Source organism: Cygnus atratus, chromosome 1, assembly GCF_013377495.2.
Source record: "Cygnus atratus isolate AKBS03 ecotype Queensland, Australia chromosome 1, CAtr_DNAZoo_HiC_assembly, whole genome shotgun sequence".
NCBI lineage: Eukaryota > Metazoa > Chordata > Aves > Anseriformes > Anatidae > Cygnus > Cygnus atratus.
The window spans coordinates 281,359-301,400 of record NC_066362.1 but is presented as its reverse complement, the minus strand read 5'-3'; the positions used below and the strand labels follow the sequence as shown (position 1 = coordinate 301,400).

Below are 20,042 nucleotides of genomic sequence, written 5' to 3'. Positions count from 1 at the left end.
GGATGCAGCCATCCCCAGCAAGGACCCCACCTGGCAATGCAGGATGCCCATCCTACTTGGAGTAGCAGACAAGTCTCCTGCCAGCCCTGCATCGCATCTGTCAGGTCCACACTGATGTCTCAGATTGCCCAGAGTGAGGTGCCCAGTGCAGGTCATCGACTCTGCCTCAGAGCTGGCAGCTGAAAGGCATCTGGGTGCCCTTCACCATCATCTGGAACAGGAATCAGTGCACAGCCCATGCTGCATCCCTGTACAGAGGCACTTTCATTTATGTTACATCTTAACACAAAAGGTGAGGGCAGCCCAACATTTTCCTTTAATGTTGGATAAGCTTGTGAAATTAGACAGAAATTCACTAGTAATGGGACATGAGGACATGGATGGGAAGTTGATGGAAAGAAAAGTCCATGTGCTCATCCCAGGGATCCCTTCAGTCTTACAAGCAGGAGAAGACATTGTTCAGAAAACACTAGAAGTGAACAGCCAGCCGCATGAGAGCAAAATTGAGTTTTACTAAACTTGGGTTTAGAGAACACTGGCCCATTCTAGAGGATTTTCTCAGTCAACAACCTACACTTCACAGAGAGGTGAGATAATGATCTTGGCTGAGAAATAAGTAGAACAATTAGAAAGACATTAAACCAAGAACACAAGTGAAACAATTCCAAAGAGGGAAATACAGCACAAATGCACCATGTCAAAAGTAATTAAGGCCATTTGACAAAGAATGAGAGGAAGATTTTTCTTTTTCTTTGCTCATTTCAAAGTACTAGGAGACCGGATAACAGCAAAAAGGATGTGGACTGCTTTTACTGGTAATAAGAATCTTGATATAATTGTCATTACTGAAATCTACAGACAATTACACCATTTTAGAACATTAAGAATGAGAAAGTACTGAGTGGGCAAGGAGGCCCAGAAAAAGAGTTCACATTAAAATCCCATCATCTATCATATGGCCAGCAATGATTCAGAACAGGGCCACAAATTCATGTAGATTAGCGTCTGAAGTAACAAGTTAAAATATCCTTCATGAGATTTTATTACAGACCAGTAAAGAAAAAAAAATAATTAACCTTTAAGTGTTGATCTCCAAGTTATATAAATTAACACTTGCACTATCAGGACAACTTCAACTTGAGAGCAAATGCTGGCTGTCCCATCCAACGACCAAAAAAATATCATTTCATTTTCTAAAAAGGAAAAAATGATTGCTTTTCTATAGATAATGTTTTGCTCCAACATAGGTAAATGCTACTTTAGATTTCAACATAAGGAATAAAAATCTGTGAAACACTTGACTGCTGCCTCGTCAGCTAAAGACAACGGGGAGAGATGGAAGTCCCAACCAGCCAGGTAAATATTTGATGCTTCCTAAGGGAGTCAACCAAGGGAAATTAGATTAGGAAATTTATCGTAGGAAACGTGGGAGGCTTAAAATTAAAAAGAAAAAGTAAAAGGTGACTGGGAATTCTTGAAGAACAGTTTCAGGAATACTGCTCCATAAATTGAAGAGGAGAACCACTGCTGTGTTCCCCATCCAGGTCAGCAGTGAAGTGATAAGAGCAGTTACAAAGACTCTAACACTAGGCCACGATGAAATAACAGTCAGTATGAATTCAAAATTAGAAAATGAAGGGCAAGAACAAGAACAAATGACATAACAGTAAAGAAAACTGCATTCGGCATGGCAAAAGACTACTGAGAGGGGTTTTGTTACTGTTGTTTAAATTAGATAATACCAAAATAATTTCCTATGCCCTGTGCAAACCAGTCAACTAAGCAGATAATGAATAATTGTCAATAAATACAGAAAGTAAGATGATCAATAATTTATTTTTAATTTTGCTACCATGGAAATATTATTTTCCTTATTACTAAATAAGGATTTTTGGCATGAGCTACCTGAGCTTGAATAAATTGTTTACATCTAGTGAATGTTGTATATCATCCTCCTTAACTTATTCCTGAAGGTCTTTCTGGGCCAATAAAGTTAAATTTTAATACATTTTGAAATATTAGGACATTCAAAAAGACTAAAAAGATAGCAATGTAAGGACAATATTCAAAAAGGAGTAAGTAAGATGATCCACAAAACAACAAGCCAGAAAAATAGCACTGATCCTGGAAAAATGCTCGGAAAATTCATTTGGATTTTAATTGACACAGCATTGAAGAATACCACTGTCATTAATACTGGCCAGCCAGTTTTACAGTAAATAGGTCTTGCTACTCACACGTAATTCCTTTTCTTGGTAAATTACAAGTCTGATTGATGCAGATAGCTGTATTGATGTAAGACTCATGCTCGGCTGAGTCCTACATGACATTAAAAACGAGCAGTATAAAATGTCAGCTACACATGTTTTAAATTAACTAAAACCCAGTTAAGGAGAAGCAGTCAGAGTGGTCACTGGGGAACATGGTTGCGGGTGTTGAAGAGGCTCTCCAAGGTGTTGGACTTGGCACTACCTTCATCATCTTTATCTTGATGTATATGGAAATCTCTGATCATATTTGTAGGTGACAAAGCTTAGAAGATTGCTAAGAGCAATCAGGGCTGGGCAATTCCAGAACCAGAAACAAAAGCCATGGCAATCCTGCAGGATCCATCTTAGCCTGGGGTGAACACACTGCATGGGGGAGGAAATGTGCTGCCCTGTATGGCTGCACCCTGTGGTCACAGCTTTGCAAAATCCTCCTGTGCAGGGGGCAAAGCTGCAGCTGGCAGCCATGGGAGGAGCGACGTGTTCCCACCTTGCCCTGCCCATCAGCCAGCCAGGCTGCACAGGGAAGTCAATGGGAGCAAAACCAGCCTCACCAAAACAAAGCTTCCAAACAAGGAACTGCTTCATGGTTTCACCATGCTTCAGGTGACACAGGTCAAATAACCCCTGCAGGGAGTGACGTAGAGGTCTGTCGCAGAGACGTGCAGCTGCCAGGGTCCTCCCCAATGAGGCCACTGCTACCACAGCCACAGGAGACCAGAGAGCAAGGACCCACAGGGAAAACGGCACCTGCCCATGATGAATGGTGCAGACAGACAGCAGGCTGTCTGGTGCCTGCCTTCTTAAAAACCCCTTAGAAATGGAGCAGTGACAGGTAAACCTCAAAAGTGACAGGAAAACTGGAAAAAATACCTTCAATGGAAGGCTAAAGGAGTTTGGCCTCTTTAATTAGGAAAGGGAAGATTGAATGTTGACTTGATTACCATGTACAAATACCTTCATGTGAAGACATAACAGGTTCTAAAGTGCTCTTTAATCTAGAAGATAAAGTATAACGACAGCTGGAAGCTGAAGCATACAAATTTAAATGAGGTACGAACTTTAAACAGTGAGGGTGATTAACCAAATAACGAAAGTACAGCACGGATCCTCTATTCCCTGAATCAAGATTGATGACTTTCTGGAAAATATGTTTAAGCTTTGCTTAGTGAACACACACACACACACACACACAAGGTGACGAGGATCCAATGAGATGCAGGAGGTCAGGTCGGATGGTATAATAGCTCCATCTGGTCTTAAAGCCCAGATATCCATGAATACTGAACAGCAGTTTTATGTCATTCTGTCACGTTCACAAAACAGATTGTAAAGCAAGCAGTAATAAAGTTGTTTTGCACAAGAATTAGGGCTCAAAATAAGGTGTCCAAGACTCCCTGTGCTCCAACACTATTTTCACATCTCATAAAATCCAGTTTTGCCTTCAGTTCTGAACTGGAACCAAATAACTATTTGGATCAGGTGGTTTGTTGTTTTGTTTTCCTTCCTCCCACTCTGTATTTAAGAGTCTTTGCAGCATGCAAGAGTCTGTTCCTATAAACCTCCACCCTTTTGTGAAATAACATCAGATCCAAAACTTTCCCAGCATCCTAAACTTTACCAGCCCCACTGAATGGGCTTTGAGCAATCTGATCTACTGAAATGTATCCCTGCCCATGGCAGGGAGTACGAACTGAATGATCTTTAAAGTCCCTTCCAACCCAAACCATTCTATGATTCTATGATCTCCTCAAGCACACTGCACTCTGCAATATATTTCAGAAAGCTGAATCAGCTTTAGAAGAGCATAGGACTTTTTAAAGAAACATCACTCAAAATGCTTGAAAGGTCTTGGGCTAAAATGAAAGTGAAATAGAGCTGAGTTGTTTGGGCATGCTCCACGGCAATCAGCAATCATGCTTGTATGCTACTAACAGTTCATTTTTCATATAAGCAGTTGTTCACCAGGGCACTCCAGCAAGATCTGACAGAGTGGCTACACCAGCAAATTACATGACACAAACATTACTGTGCACTGTTTGAATGCTTCTTGCCAGAGTTTGGCTAAACCAACTTTCACCTTCCCATTTGAAGAGCTGGCAGAGGCCAAGAGCCATTCTCAAGGGGCAGTTTGGGTGCAGCCCTGTTATCTGAGAAGGTAAGAGAGGTTAACAGAGTGCATGACAGCAGACTGTGCCAGCTGATCTTGGTGTGGAACAACAGTCTGGACACACTAAAACTCCTACTACAGAGGTAGCCAGAATTTCAGAAACAACCTGAAAAGCCATCGAACTGAACTGGAAACACAAAAAATTAATCATCAGATTGGAGTCTGCTCATGGGTTGGAAACATGCCCATAATTCACACAAAGTTCAACTCTATGCTAAATACCAATAAAGTGCATTACTTTAAAACAGAAACAATAAAAACAGTAGCTCCTCTCTCAGAACAAGACTATGAGAATCCTCCCTCATGATCCTGTCCATAAGGAAAATGCATGGGATTGTGATTCTCATTCTTCATTCCCAGGAGCCTGCAGACAACCCAACAGCCTGTGCTCCAAAGGCCTGACCTCTCTGAGGTGCATAAAAAATAAAAATAAAAAAATGAGGCATCCAGAAGCCAAGATTTTATTTTCTTGACCTCCAAAACATTTCTTAAACCTTCTGACAGCTTCATGAAGAGATTTTGTGTTCACCCAACATGCCAGTCACAGAGAAAGCTTTGTCCTCCCCAGAATCCGACTCTGAAAGATGCACAGCCCCACAGCTGTTTCATTTTATGTCATATTCCCAGACTATTCATCTTTCCCTCCCCACACACACTCTTCTGCCAAGCACCTTCTGTAACTTCATGTTCCCAAGACCTCCAAGACCCAAGTGTCATAACAGGACACACTACTAAGAAATCCAGCTTATATACCTCTCTTCCAAACCTTACATTTCAGACAAATTATCATTTGCTATGCCTCTTCAAGAACAACCACTCCCCCAAATTCCCACTGCATCCCCTGGACACTTTTTCCCCCAACCCTGCCCTGTCATCATCCCCTGTCTGGAGAGGCCAATCTCACCTCCAGTATCCGGGTCATGGAAGTTGGGGTCCAGTCCCTTCTCCAGCAGTCTGCAGACCTTCTCCGCATTTAGCATTTGCACGTACTCCATGAACTTCTTCAGATTTGCCTGCAGCCGTGACACCCCAGGAAAACATACAATACATAGTGTTAACACACCGATGGGAAGAAAAAAGCCACCAGAGGAATATCCTCATTCAGGAGACCCAAGGCAACCAGCAAGGATAATGGTGCAGCACCCACTAGAAGCCAGGACACTTATTCATTCCTAGGTCCCTGAGACTATACGCCCTACAAGGCAAATACCCTCTTCAAGGATATGCCACAAGTCCACATGGAATGTGGTCCTTCCTACCCACTCTTCAAGACTGGGGATTGCTGGACCATCCCAAGGAAGCCACCCTCTGTCCACACCACAACGCTCTGCTAATGCACGCTTTCTGTTCACAAACACCACGAGGGCAGGCGCACATTGTACATGGCTGTGACACAGACACATCACCAGACATCTATCAAGGCATTTGTCAACCATGCAGCACGGTGCTGGCTATGGAAGGTGCAGTGCCAGCCACCCACTAAGCAGCACCAATGATGGCACAGCACACTTGGGCTTTGTCTGTGTCCCCACTGCAGTGTCGCATCTTCTCTTGTAAATCATTTTGAGGCTGTATCATCTGTCTGCCTGTTGAACTTGAAACACTCAAGAAAGATCAAGCTACTCAAACACCGACTATAATCGTACAGTGTAATGGGTATGGCTGTTGCACTCCCTGCTGTGAAATTCTGTTTTATTCTTGGTGTAATTTTCTGTCTTTCGCCAGAGACATAATCTTGTTCTCTTGAGGGGACTGAGTGCTCAAAAGACTCTAAGTCTGCCTGGCTGTTTGTAGGTTACTGGTTTTTTCCTCATTTTTTTCTCTTTTGGATAGCTATACTTGATGAATATATTATTTTATTAAATTTCTAGACTCTAGAAATTGCAGCTCTGCCAGGCAGGCAGACAGCACTTGGACAGACTACAATGTGAAAATACTCATTTCCAGTCCAGTTTTTCAGATCTTTGATTGCAGGTTGGTCTTTGTTTGTTTGTTTTTGTTTTTCTTTTAGCTGATTTTAATTAAGCCTTGCAGCAGCCAGTTTTAGGAAAGGAAGGCTAGAAAGTGTCTGACATTCCAAAAATTGTGTGCAAGCAGCTGAGGGAAGACTTTGGGAAATGCTTTAGCCAACCAGCCAACCTGCAATCAAGAATCAAGGAATAGCTGTAGCTCCTGTGAAACACTGCACTGCTGGCTGAATGCTTCTGAGCAGAGTAGATTTTCCATACAGGGAAAAAACTCAAGATTCAACATTTTCCTTTAATTTGACACAGAAGAATGATATCTTTTATGAAACAAAATGAATTCCAAAGTGTTTCACTTCAAATTTCATTTTGAAGTTTTTCAGCTGAAAAAAAAAACCTGAAAATACCAAGCACAGTGCAGAAACATTTATGATTCTTTTCAATGACTTACTTTCTAAACAAAATTTCATTATGCATTATCTTGTGTAATATTTTGCTCCTGCCAAAGTTTAATTTTCTAAGGGGAAAAGTTAATACTTTTAGAAGCAATTCTACAGAGGACACTGCAAATCCCCAAACTTGGGACCTGTAAAGTTCACCTGTGCTCTTTCTCTGGCATGCTGAGGAGACCACGTTAAGAAGTCAGACAGAAAGTATCCCCAAGATGAGACTGTCAAAAGATGAGGCAAATTAATGCTGGGCTGTTTACCTGGTTAACCAAATTCTCTATGTAGTTAGTGTGCAAAGCTAAACATTTTTTGCACGTTTTCTAAGGTTGGCACCACAGACCCATGCCATAAAACAAGCCAGATCATGATACGTAAAGTTCTTGTCATTTTAGTGCACCACCCCCTGCAACATTAACTCCATCTCATCAGAGATTATTAGCTCAGGCAAAACCTTGCAGCGATGCAGCTCCACAGCACCCATACCAGTACTCAAGCGGCTCACTCCAGCTGTCCACAGTGACACCCAGACTTGGGCAGGGGTGTCAGTGCCACAGTCATGCATGAGATGAGGCACAGAGCCACAAGCACACATCTGGGTTACAAGGTTGGCTTCCCATACTGCACTGCTCTCCTGGGGCACAAGGGCAGGAGTAGGTATTACCCAGAGATGTCCAATATCACAGCTGATCCTCTGCTCCCCATACTAATCACTTCGCACATCCCAGATGCTCCCTCATGTTCCTCAGAGCCTCTCTAGCCTGGATGGGGTCACCAGGACAGACCCAGCACCATAGCAGGACAGTGCACATGAGTGAGGGAAACTGCTCAAATTGTAAAAAAGAGTTGGTCACCCGAAGCGGAAGGAGCTGGAAATGTGCACCCATGGCATAATTGATTCCCACAGCACAAATGGGCATGTGCAACTGGCATCAACTGCAGCAGTGCACAAGTGCTGCCTTTCTGATGACAAGACACCTCCCTGACCCTTGCTACTCGGTGTTGCTTCTCCCCCAGATTCCTTCCTGTTTCATGAGGAACTAAAAGAAAAATCTTTCTCCTGTTTCAGTATTCCATCAGCACAAGTGCAGTAACACTGGAGGAACTCACAGCCACCTGCCAGCAACAGCACAGACTGACAACTCCGTGACCACCTCCAGGATGTGATCCCAAAATGCCTATTCTCAACTATCACCCAATTGTGCAGATTGAACCCTGTTCTTTCAACTCCTGTTTGTCCATATGTCCCTTCTCCTTCCAACAGCCATTTAGCAGATGATGCTAACCTAACCCAACAGATGATGCTCCATGCATGGTAAGCCCCAGTACCCAAGAACAGGACTGACAGTCCCAGCAAGATCCTTGCCAACAGAGCTGAGTCCATGTCAATGATGAGCCCATGCCCACCCCCGTGGTGCCAGCACCCTCTGCCCATGCACATGGACATACACATCCCTAGGAACAAGAAAGTTTCTTCTGTGAGCTCTCTGCTCAGGCAGACAACACACCTCTGTGCATGCAACAGTGACTTCTTACAGTTGCAGGTTTAGGTTGTTACCAAACATCCCAGGTACTAAACTGAACTGCTCTTGAGGTTCTACTACTGACTGTTGTTTACAACCCAGAAGTACATCCCATCCAGACCATCTACATCCATCAGCAGTGTGCTAGTGTATACTTCTACTATTGTAGGTGCTCAGGAAGGTAAAACATATTTTGACACTGGGAAGATGATGCGCTATGTCAACTTTTAATGATAGTTTCTATATTTAGCAAGATACTGAAGATAAAAGTGCATGAGTAAAAGGAGAATGCAGAAAGAGGCACCTTCACCTCTGGGATGTGCATTCTCACACTACAGGTGCTTGTTAATCATCAAGGTCCTGTGCACCACACAGGCGCTAATGGGTGACCACATGGAATTTCCGTTTGGGGGAAATCCATTACTATCCTGTCTTTCCAAATGAAGAACAAAGAATGTTCATCTACACAAGATCTCACATCAAATCTACAGCAAAGCTTCAAAAATAATCTCTCAAGTCCATAGACTTTACCTGTTAAATAATAAATAGAAAAATATTTTCTTCCATTAGTTTATAACTGCTTAGCAGCATGCTCCAGATGTGCATCTTGGTGCCCAAGCTAAGAGTTCACTGCAGTTCACAAACTTAAAAATACAAGGAGAGGACAGAACATAATGTAGCAGCTTCTGATCATCCCTTGCCCAGTTTTGTTTCTCCACTTTCGGTCCTAGACCTTGGAAAACAAGGGTAATACCTAAGAAAACTGAACACAGATAATGAAAAAGACCATTTACTGAGGCATAATTATAGATGTTACAAGAATCACATGTCTAATCACAGGATCAGATGACAGCCTTGCTCCACTTACAAATTTGAAATAAAATATAACGAGGAAACAGACTAATAAAAAGAAAATCGCAACCGAGATGGCATCTCTGATTGAGTTTACAGCATGACCTTACTGGAAGATGTGTTTGTACAACCAAAGCAGTGAACTGTGTCAGCAGATGGGACAAGCAGACAGGAGCAGGGTCACCTTGCACCATTTCACTGCCAAAAGACAGCAGGTTTGGAACTGTGTGCTTGAGCAGCAAAGCAGCAACCAGAGGAACCCATGTAATTTTGTTACAGGCATGAGGAGCAGCAGTATTCACAAGCGTAGCTGCCCAGAGCTTCATATTACTACACAGTTTTCAGTTTCTTATTCTTCACCAATGGAGAGGTACATAATTAAATCAATTGAGCTGTTTTCCAGAATAAAGTTAGAGAAAGACACTGTTTCACTGGAGTTAAAATTTTGCAATGACCACAGAGAGACCACTGTTTCGAAGCACACATACTTGGGAGGCACTCAACTACTTCCCAGAGAGCTCTCCAGCACTCTGCCAATAGCCAGATCTGAGAAATAACAGAAATCGGATTACGGAAAGGAACAGGATATTACAAATTAAGATGTTTTGGTCAGTGCATACTTCAAACTGTTGCATCAAGATCCAGGCGCTCTTGTCCTTGGCAGCCTCTCACATACCTGGCCATTGCAGACTAATGCCTCCAGCACCAGAATGCCATGTGGGACTCCATGCTCATCCTGGCTGGCTCCAGGATCCCTGGGCAGAGCATGCAGGACGGTCCCGGAGCCTCTCAAGCAGCCCCAGCTCAGAGGGGGATGCGGGCCCTTGACAACAGGCAGACATCTGCCCACAGTCTGCAGGGCAGTCTCAGCTTCTTTTGGCGCAGTGGCCCATCCCCAGCAGTGCAGCTGAACGATTCAGCCAGCATTTGAACCAACACCACACCAGGAACACAGCACAGGGCTGATCGGAGTTTAACAGCTTGAACTGAAACCACGACACACACAGCAGTGCCAAACTAACAGCAACTTCATCCTGGCTTTAATGTCTTTGTTTCAGTAAGATTTCGGTTACACTAAGGGTATCTCTCTTTGCAAAAATACAGCTGTTAAAACCTGTGTTTGCCATGTGACAGCTTATGCTAAGTCCATACTTCCAAGTATTTAGAAAACTGTATTGATTAAATGGCCCTTCCTCTAATAGTCATGAATTCAAGCATGCTTTTTCTGAATCATTTGAAACCAGAAGCAAGACATACTTGGCTTTGTAAATCAACTCAAAAACTATAAATATGTCACGGCCATATCCCATGCTGGGCACACTATAACCACTTTTCAAAGAAGCAAATGCTGGTATTTACATTCTTCCATGTTGTTTTTTCAGCTTATGGTGCATAGAAAAGCTTTCCTATCAGATTGTTTTTCATTTCAATTTAGCTAGAAACATAGATACTTTCCTTATAATTTGGACTGATCCGCTCAAAGCCAAAAGGAGATTTGAGAGCTGAGAGAGTAAGGAGGCTTGCTTTCCTCCCCCAGTTTATGAATAAAATCCTGTCGGGAAAGGAATGAGATCTCATTATTCTAAGAACTTGAGGATTTGGGGCCAGGTTTTCAAAAGTATTAAGGTGACTAGACATGAAGAGAGAGAGCAAATGTCAGACTCCCACAGAAATCAAGGGGAGCTAAGCAGATGCCTAAATCGCTTAGGCAATTTTGAAATCTCACCAGATACTTACTTATTTTCTGTCACTTAAATACCTTTGAGAATATGTAATGAGAAACACTAATACAAACCAAATCTCCCTTTGTTTAAAAGATCAGTCAGCTTTAAATACAAAAGATATGTACTGATAAATTTACTTTTCTTCTTCTGTGTCCAGTACGTTCCAGGAACATTTATTAAAGTGATAAAGACACTATTTAAAATGTTATTCCGCTTTAATTTTAATTGAATTTCAGCTTCTGCCCAAACACAGTTGGATACAAATCAAAATAATAATATTAAAAAAAAATCAGAAGCCAGTAAAAGCATCACATCCAATTCCCTATACGCAAAAATTAAAACATAAACATATTTATATAAAGATATCTAACGGCTTAAATAAACACTCATAGTGTATCTTCCCACGAGCAAAAGTACCATATTTAGTGTGAAGATTGTGGTGATTTTCAAATCAGTGTGTTTGAATGACTATACTAAGAGGCATGAAGGAAACCTTCCTTGGGGAGAAAAAAAGCAAGACACAACAAGAACTTATGCAAATAAAATTAAACTAGCGTATGGCTGCCCCTCGCTGATTTAATGGGCATTTTGTGTCTCTATTTCACAGAATCACAGAATTTTAGGGATTGGAAGGGACCTTGAAAGATCATCTAGTCCAATCCCCCTGCCAGAGCAAGAACACCTAGATCAGGTCACACAGGAACGCATCCAGGCAGGTTTTGAATGTCTCCAGAGACGGAGACTCCACAACCTCTGGGAAGCCTGTTCCAGTGTTCCCTCACCCTCACTGTGGTTGGACTAGGTGACCTAGGAGGTCTCTCCCAACCTAGATGATTCTGTGATTCTGTGATTCATATTTAAGTGGAACCTCCTATCTTCCAGCTTGTACCCGTTGCCCCTTGTCTTATCATCAGATGTCCAATAGATTTCCCAATGTCTTGGCACAGGCCAGCAGCAGGTGAGAGCAGGGGATGGACACAAGGGGCTGAGGCAGGTAGTACCCTCCCATCCCAGCACTGGGGCCATTGTGGTCTCTACCAAAACTCTGCAGTGGAGCTTAGATCACCGCCCCCAGCATCTCCTGCAGGCTGTCCATGAACCCTGCCCTCATTCTGGAAAAGGAGGAGCCCAGTTAGAGGAGACAGGAGCCAAACCTGGCTCTGCCCTTATCCCACCATTGGGAAGCCACTGGGGCTTCTGCTCAAACCTCTGCCACCTCTCCCTTGTGCTTCAGCTTGATTTCCACATCATTACCCAAAACACCCTATGTCAGTAGATGACTGTTGAGCAAGTCTGAGGCGTGTTCACAAAAGCAAGCCTGAGGTTAAGATCAGGAAAGTTCCTGGGGAAGGGACACAGTCCCAGTCATCCTGCTGGGACACTGTGTTCAGCCCATTATCTCTCATTAGCACAAAACCACAAGAAAAATCAACACCCTCCAGAAAATAAAAGCTCATTGAGAGGAAACTGGTGCAAGGGAACAAGTCTTTCTCTCTTGAATAGAAATGAAAGAAAATAAATGAGATATTCTTCTCTGCAGAGAAATTATTCTAACTGTCACTCACTATTCAGCACAGGCTGGGCGCACAGGAAGCCAAGTGCTCAGCCGCACTGCAAGAGTGGAGACAAAACATCCCCTTAACGCCAAAGGCATGCTGATGTTTCCAGCAATTTTAGTATCAAGAAAAGCCTAATCTTTCCTCAGGGCCTGGCTTGCTCCGAACAGCAGCTAAAATTAAGACAAACCATCCACATTTCAGAGCGTGGCAGATGACGTGGGGTCACAGTCACCAGAAGAAGCTGGTCCTCCCTTGCACCAGCCATTTTACAAGTTCTCACCGAGGCAATCAGACAGCAGCAAGCAAACATCATTGATTCCCACAGAAACATCAGATAATCAATTTCACTGCACACAACAAGAATCTTTAAACATCATCTCCGAGGTTTGCTCAGTGCTTCTCCAACCCCTTTTGAAGCACTCCCAGCATGAATGGGACCAACAGCTTGCAGAGGGATGCTCTGGCCCAAGGTCCAAGCTGTGGCAGGGGCAAGCACTCAGCAGAGGACTGGGGGCAGCACCTGCTGTCCCACAGGCCACACACCTCCATGAGGGATGCTGCAGGTGTGCTGCTCCGAGTGCTGCTGAGGCAGCACAGGCTCCAGCCTGCACCAGGTGATACTCAGCTAATGTTACCAGACAGGCAGAAGGCACAGTGCACATGGTGCCCCAGGAGTTAGTGCTGTTTTACAGCACCTGCACAGTTGCTTGTCTATTCATGGCAAGTCCTTTCACTGTCCAGCACTTACTGCTGACATTAACGAGTTCCTTTGGCTCTCTAATTGGATTTTCAGGGATATGACAACATTTTAAATAGGAACGCAAACAGGCTAGCACCATGATACCATAACCTCAATGGAAGCTCCCAGGCTGGTATGCACATGGCTGCTCTGCCAGCTACCAAAATGCTGACAGCCCATCTTCTCCTGGAGAATACCACACAGGACAATACACTGATACTCCCTAAAAAGGGCTTAAAGAAGGCAGCTGTGCATGCCACACCAGCAGACTTGGTCACTCCTATACCAAATGCCAGTGGCCCAGCTCTTCCCGAGGTCCTTCACAGCCTGCCCTGGCTGCCTGCCCCCATGCCTCCTCCCAGCATCACCATGGCCATGGTGGTTGCTCCCAGGTTCATGTGGGGCTAAGACATCCCCCACATCCCACTGCTCCCTGGAGCTCTGCCACCATCCCCTCCACATCACTATGGCCCTGCTCATGCACCAGCACCTAGAGAAAAGCTGGTGGCAGTCACCTGTGGAGCTGCTGCTGGCGTTGGCTGCCAAGCTGATGCTCTCTCACTGCTCCTTCCCCCAGCTACCTACACACACCCTGTCCCATGCCCATGCCTGGGCTGGCTGTCTTCTCTAATTGTACAATTTGTAGCACGTGAAGATCACTGCCTACAGCTAATGCTTCCTATCTACACTGATGTCAGTCATACTGCTAATAATTGCTTTAAATGTGTTGCTTCTTTCCCATTCAAGGTGGTAATACCCCATTTCTTTTGGTAACACAATGTCCTTCGTGGACATTTTGGTAAATGCCAAGATTTTTCTGCACAGATTTTTCATTTGTAAACATGAACGTTTCATTTGTAGACATGAACGCAGCTCGAGATCTGCATTCGGTCGCAGGGCCACGATCTCATTGCAATCACAGAGACATGGTGGGACAGCTCGCATGACTGGAACGCTGTCATGGAGGCCTATGTCCTTTTTAGGAAAGACAGGCTGGGGAAGCGAGGGGGTGGGTTGCCCTTTATGTGGGGGAGCAATTAGAGTGTACCCAGCTCCACCTGTGAGAGGGTGAAGGACAAGTGGAGAGCTTCTGGGTGAGAATTAAGGGGTGGGCTGCTATGGGAGACACTGTTGTGGGGGTGTACTACAGGTCACCAGATCAGGAGGACGTGGTCGATGAGGCCTTCTGCAAACAGCTGGTAGTAGCCTCACGATCACGGGTGCTGGTTCTCATGGGGGACTTCAATTATCCAGACATCTGTTGGGCAAGCAACTCAGCCAGGCACGAGCAGTCCAAACGGTTCCTACAATGCGTTGAAGACAATTTTCCGACACAGGCGGTGGAGGAGACGATGAGGCGGGGGGTGCTTCTGGACCTTGTCCTTACCAACAGGGATGGGCTTGTTAGGGATGTGAAGGTTGGGGGCAGCTTGGGATGCAGCGACCACAAGATGGTGGAGTTCAAGATGGAACTTGGTGGAAGAAGTAAGGCTAAAAGCAGGATTGCTACCCTGGACTTTCGAAGAGCCAACTTTGACCTCTTCCGGGACCTGCTTGGAAGTATCTCCTGGGCTAGGTTGCTAGAAGGCAAGAGTGCTTGTGAGAGCTGGGCTACATTTAAACGGCACTTCTTCCAAGCTCAGGATCGATGCATCGCTAAGAGGAGGAAATCAGGGAAGGGGGACAGGAAACCTGCGTGGATGAGCAAGGAGCTAATCGATAAGATCAAAAGGAAGAGGAAGGTCTATGAAACGTGGAAAAAGGGCCTGTCCTCTTGGGAAGAGTACAGAAGTGTTGTCAGGGCCTGCAGGGACACAACGAGGAAGGCTAAAGCCCACCTAGAGATGAAGCTTGCAAAAGAGATAAAAGATAATATGAAGGTTTTTTTAAAGTATGTAAACAGTAAAAGGAAGACTAGGGATAATGTAGGTCCCCTGCTGAACGAGGGGGGTGTACTGGTAACGGCAGATGCTGAGAACGCGGAGATACTGAATGATTTCTTTGCTTCAGTCTTTGCTTCAAGGACTCCCCCCCAGGACTCCTTGACCAAGGTGGGGGGAGAAAGGGGCTGGGAAATGGAGGGCTCCCCCGTGGTTGACCCGAGGGTAGTTGGGGAGTGCCTGAGTGGGCTCAACGCACACAAACCCATGGGTCCTGATGGGATGCATCCATGTGTGCTAAGGGAGTTGGCAGAGGTGATCGCCAAACCGCTCTCTATCATCTTTGAAAGGTCCTGGAGAACAGGAGAGATGCCTGAAGATTGGAGGATAGCCAATATCACTCCAGTCTTCAAGAAGGGCAAGGAGGAGGATCCGGGAAACTACAGGCCAGTCAGTCTCACCTCTGTCCCTGGAAAGGTGTTGGAACAGCTCGTTCTGGATGTCATCTCCAACCAATTGGAAGAGAAGAATGTTATGAGGAGTAGTCAGCATGGATTCACCAAGGGGAAGTCGTGCTCGACCAACCTCGTTGCCTTCTACCTATGATGACATCACCAGCTGGGTAGATGGGGACAGATCAGTGGATGTCATCTACCTTGACTTTAGCAAGGCTTTGGATACTGTCTCCCATGACATCCTGATAGCAAAGCTGAGAAAGTGTGGGATAGAGGAGTGGACAGTTAGGTGGGTTGAGAACTGGCTGACTGGCCGAGCTCAAAGGGTGGTGATCAGTGGCACAGAGTCCAGCTGGAGACCTGTGATTAGCGGCGTTCCCCAGGGGTCGGTGCTGGGTCTGGTTTTGTTCAACATCTTCATCGACGACCTTGATGAGGGAATAGTGCCTGCCCTCAGCAAGTACGCCGATGACACGAAGCTGGGAGGAGTGGCTGACACACCAGAAGGTTGTGCCACCATTCAGCGAGACCTAGACCGGCTGGAGAGATGGGCAGGAAGAAACCAAATGAGGTTTAATAAGAGCAAGTGTAGAGTCCTGCACCTGGGAAGGAACAACCGGATGTATCAGTACAGGCTGGGGGATGACCTGCTGAAGAGGAGCTCTGAGGAGAAAGACCTGGGGGTCCTGGTGGACGACAGGTTGACCATGAGCCAGCAGTGTGCCCTGGTGGCCAAGAAGACCAATGGGATCCTGGCGTGCATTAAAAGGAGCGTGGCCAGCAGGTCAAGGGAGGTGATCCTCCCCCTCTACTCCGCCCTGGTCAGATCTCACGTGGAGTACTGTGTCCAGTTCTGGGCTCCCCGGTACAAAAAAGACAGGGATCTCCTGGAAAGAGTCCAGCAGAGGGCCACAAAGATGATAAAGGGCCTGGAGCATCTTCCCTATGAAGAAAGGCTGAGAGACCTGGGTCTGTTCAGCCTGGAGAAGAGAAGACTGAGAGGGGATCTTACCATTGTGTATAAATACCTGAGGTGTGGGAGACAGAGGGATTTGGCCAACCTCTTTTCAGTGGTTTGTGGGGATAGGACAAGGGGCAATGGCCACAAGATAGAGCACAGGAGGTTCCGCACCAGCATGCAAAAGAACTTCTTCATGGTGAGGGTGACGGAGCACTGGAACAGGCTGCCCAGGGAGGTTGTGGAGTCTCCCTCTCTGGAGATATTCAAGGTACATCTGGATGCCTACCTGGGCAGCCTGCTCTAAGGAGCCTGCTTTGGCAGGGGGGTTGGACCCGATGATCTTTCAAGGTCCCTTCCAACCCCTTCGATTCTGTGATTCTGTGATGTTGGGATTGCCCTTTTATCACATGCATTTTTTTGCGCTCCCATTCAAAGTTGTCTACTGCAATTCAGTGAGGAAAAAAAAATCTATTGTAAGTGTCACTGCCTTCAGATCCCAAAAGGTATAAGAGATTAAAGCTGACTGACTGATTTTACCAAGTCACCTTGTTATTGCTGCCAGTCCAAGAAATCAGCTTCCCCACTTCTTAGAACAAGTCGCCTGGCATGCAAAAGGAGTTGCTTTTTTTTTTTTTTTTTAAAGTGTCAGTTAAGACTCATACATCAAGAGCATTTAAAGTTTCAGGTAGGATATCCTGCTACCTACAATGAGACTCTAAACTCTGAATGTTTTTGTACTTTACTCTCATTCAGATGAGCCTGTTAGCCACAGGTCTCAAGATTTCACATATACCACAGCCTGAGGCACAGTCCCACCATCCCATCAGACCTAAATCTAATTCTTCACGGTACTTTAAATTACTGCATCTCAGGGAAGACAAAAAAAAAACAACAAAAAAAAAACATACAAACAAAAAAAAACAATCCCACCAGTAATTCACTACCCAAGAGATTAGGCCTCACTACAAATAATATGGAAACAATTCCATCCTCATGCTTCAAGACACATGCATGGTCTGCACCATTCCATACAGGGATCGGTGCTATGCATCTGCTTTCCCAGAAGAACGCATCAGCCCCTAGGAGCACTGAAAGCAGAAGAGACACCCACAACAGCCCACTCATATCCGTAAGAGTAACTTGTACACGCCTGCAGTTGTGGACAGGTCAACCACTCCAAGCTGACCCAACAAAACCTCCTTGCTACAGGGATGATCCCCCCACCCCAGCCCTGCCTCGCTGCCAGCCCCCTGAGCATCCCTGCATAGGGTCAGTGTCATAGCACTGGACTGACCAGTCTCGCCGGCAGCACCTGGCACATAAGCAGCAGCAGGCAGTACCGTGCTCTTCACTCTAGGCATGGGGTCCCCAGCAGCTTGCCAGATTTCCCTCCGCTCAGTCATCCACCTCCCTAAAGAGGAGCCCATGTGCCCCCTTGCTTTGTGCCTCTCTCATCCTCCAGCCACCCACAGGGTGGCTTGCACAGGCTCTTCGCTCTCACCCTCTCCCAGCAATCAGTGCCGAGCTGCGCCATGCAGTTAGTCACGCTGCTGCTGTTGGCTGTCAGCACTGTCATTGCCCCAGTGAGCAGCTGGCACAAGCATGTCTCCTGCTCACCCACCCCTGCACCGCAGCCCTACAGGAGCAGCCCCAGGGCAGCACCAGGGCTCCTCTGCCATCCCCATGAGCTTCACGGCCCACGGTGGGCTCCTGGAAAATGCCAGCCAAGGGAAACATGCATCAGCACCCTCTTGATGGAAATAAAAGGGGAGCACAGATGCAAGATTTCATTTGGATGCCATATTTTAGTGGCAAAAGACAGCTTAAAAACATAGAAACAACATGAAGGAGATTTGTTATTTTAAGCAGACATTAAAGCAGAGAGGTTACGTGAATATTTAATAAAGCTTATTTATGGCTACTATACAGTCTTAGGGGATGTCCTCAGATGCTGCCGTTTAGGTCTCCCTGTCACAGGCATCTGCAGCCCTCCCTCTAGGAAATGCAGTCTCCCACTGGCAAAGCTCAGAAGTGATTCATGTTTCCTGGCGCCAGGGAGATGCTGAGAGCTTTCCAGATTTGCTGCCTGGATATTCTTATGCCACTAGACAGAAACCTCATGACTTTAATCTTCGTGAGTCAAATTCAAACTCTAGTAGCATTTTGTTTCTCATTTCTGCAGCTCTGCTAAAGGAAGACAGAGGACCTGTTTCTTCCCATGAGGAAGATTTTAATCTTTATGGTAGGTCACGTCCTTTGGGAGAAACTTTTGTTCCCTCTGTGTTACGCCTGTAGCTCCACCATACTCAGCTCTTGCTGCTGTACATGTTAACTGAAAACTTACAACCCTCTTCTGCCTCTCTTACAGAGCACGTGTGAGCAGGAGCAAGGCACCAGCCTGCAGACCTGCAGCAGGAGCAACGCACAGCAGCCCTATGCAAAGGGGCTGAGCAGGCTGCTGGGAAGGCTGAGGAGGAAGCAGAGAGCTCGGGCACACAGCCAGCATTGCTGAGACCTGGTCACCTCCTCTGTGTTTCCTGGAACAGCTGGCTTTCAGAGGAAAGTGGCTAAGCACTACAGCTGACTGTCTGGCAACTGTGCACATTGAGTCAGAGGGCAAAACAAAAATAGTCAGGAAGCCAGCCATACCGCACCGTGGAGCTGTAGCTCTGTACAGCCACAAGGGACCCAGCAGGGAGCCCTGGGGATCTCACCCTGTCCTACGTCCTCCTTAAACAAGAACTTTAAAGCCTCCTTGCACTTTCCTTCGTGCACAGGCCACACCCAGGATCTCTTCCATGGCATCGCTCCCTGCCCTGAGCCCCACTTCTCTATGAACTCTCCCAGAAAACAGGACAAGTTTGACGGTCACTGAGGGTGTCCCCACACCACACAGCTATGCAAATGCTGCCAAACATGTTAGAGCCACTGGGCTGCATGAGGGCCAGCTGTGCTGCTGGAGCCCGCCTCGCTCCTCCTGCCTGTGGTTTCCCATCTGCCACTGGTCCTGGCCTCCAGGGAACCAACACAGTCCCCACAGGCCATGGGCAGTCTTAAGGTACAATTATTAATGGCAACAGAAATCCTTTGATGGTCCCAGACCTCTCCACAGTTACTGTTTTAGCTACTTCGACAAGAAATGACATCATGGAACCACTGCAGCTTTTTGGTAAAGTGCAATGCGACAGAACATCCAGCTACCGTGTGGTCAGGGCCCAGTGACCATCAGCATCCCTGACTCTGCAGCACCCACAGGTGGTACTGGGTTGGGTGTCTCTGTCCACAGAGCCTGGAGAGCTGGGGGTTCGGGGGGGAGAGAGGGGGCACTTTCCCTCCCAGAAAACACTTATGCATGCAAAAAGCACCATCCTTACTGCACTCACTGTCCTTCAAACATCTGGAAGACCCAATCAATTCCTGCACTGCTAATTTTTACACATTCCTCGATCACTGCCCACAACCCCTGGATGCAGTAGACCAAGAACACTCTCCACACAAGGAT

General features: G+C 46.0%; 1 protein-coding gene across 1 annotated transcript in view; it reads right to left on the bottom strand.

The window, feature by feature from the left end:
- Positions 1-20,042, bottom strand: part of SHANK3 (SH3 and multiple ankyrin repeat domains 3) — a 353,875-nt gene that overhangs the window by 296,040 nt on the left and 37,793 nt on the right. Inside the window, exon 4 of the mRNA XM_035569314.2 lies at positions 5,342-5,450. Within this exon, the coding sequence (XP_035425207.2) occupies positions 5,342-5,450 (109 nt within the window). The remainder of the gene's footprint in view (positions 1-5,341; positions 5,451-20,042) is intronic.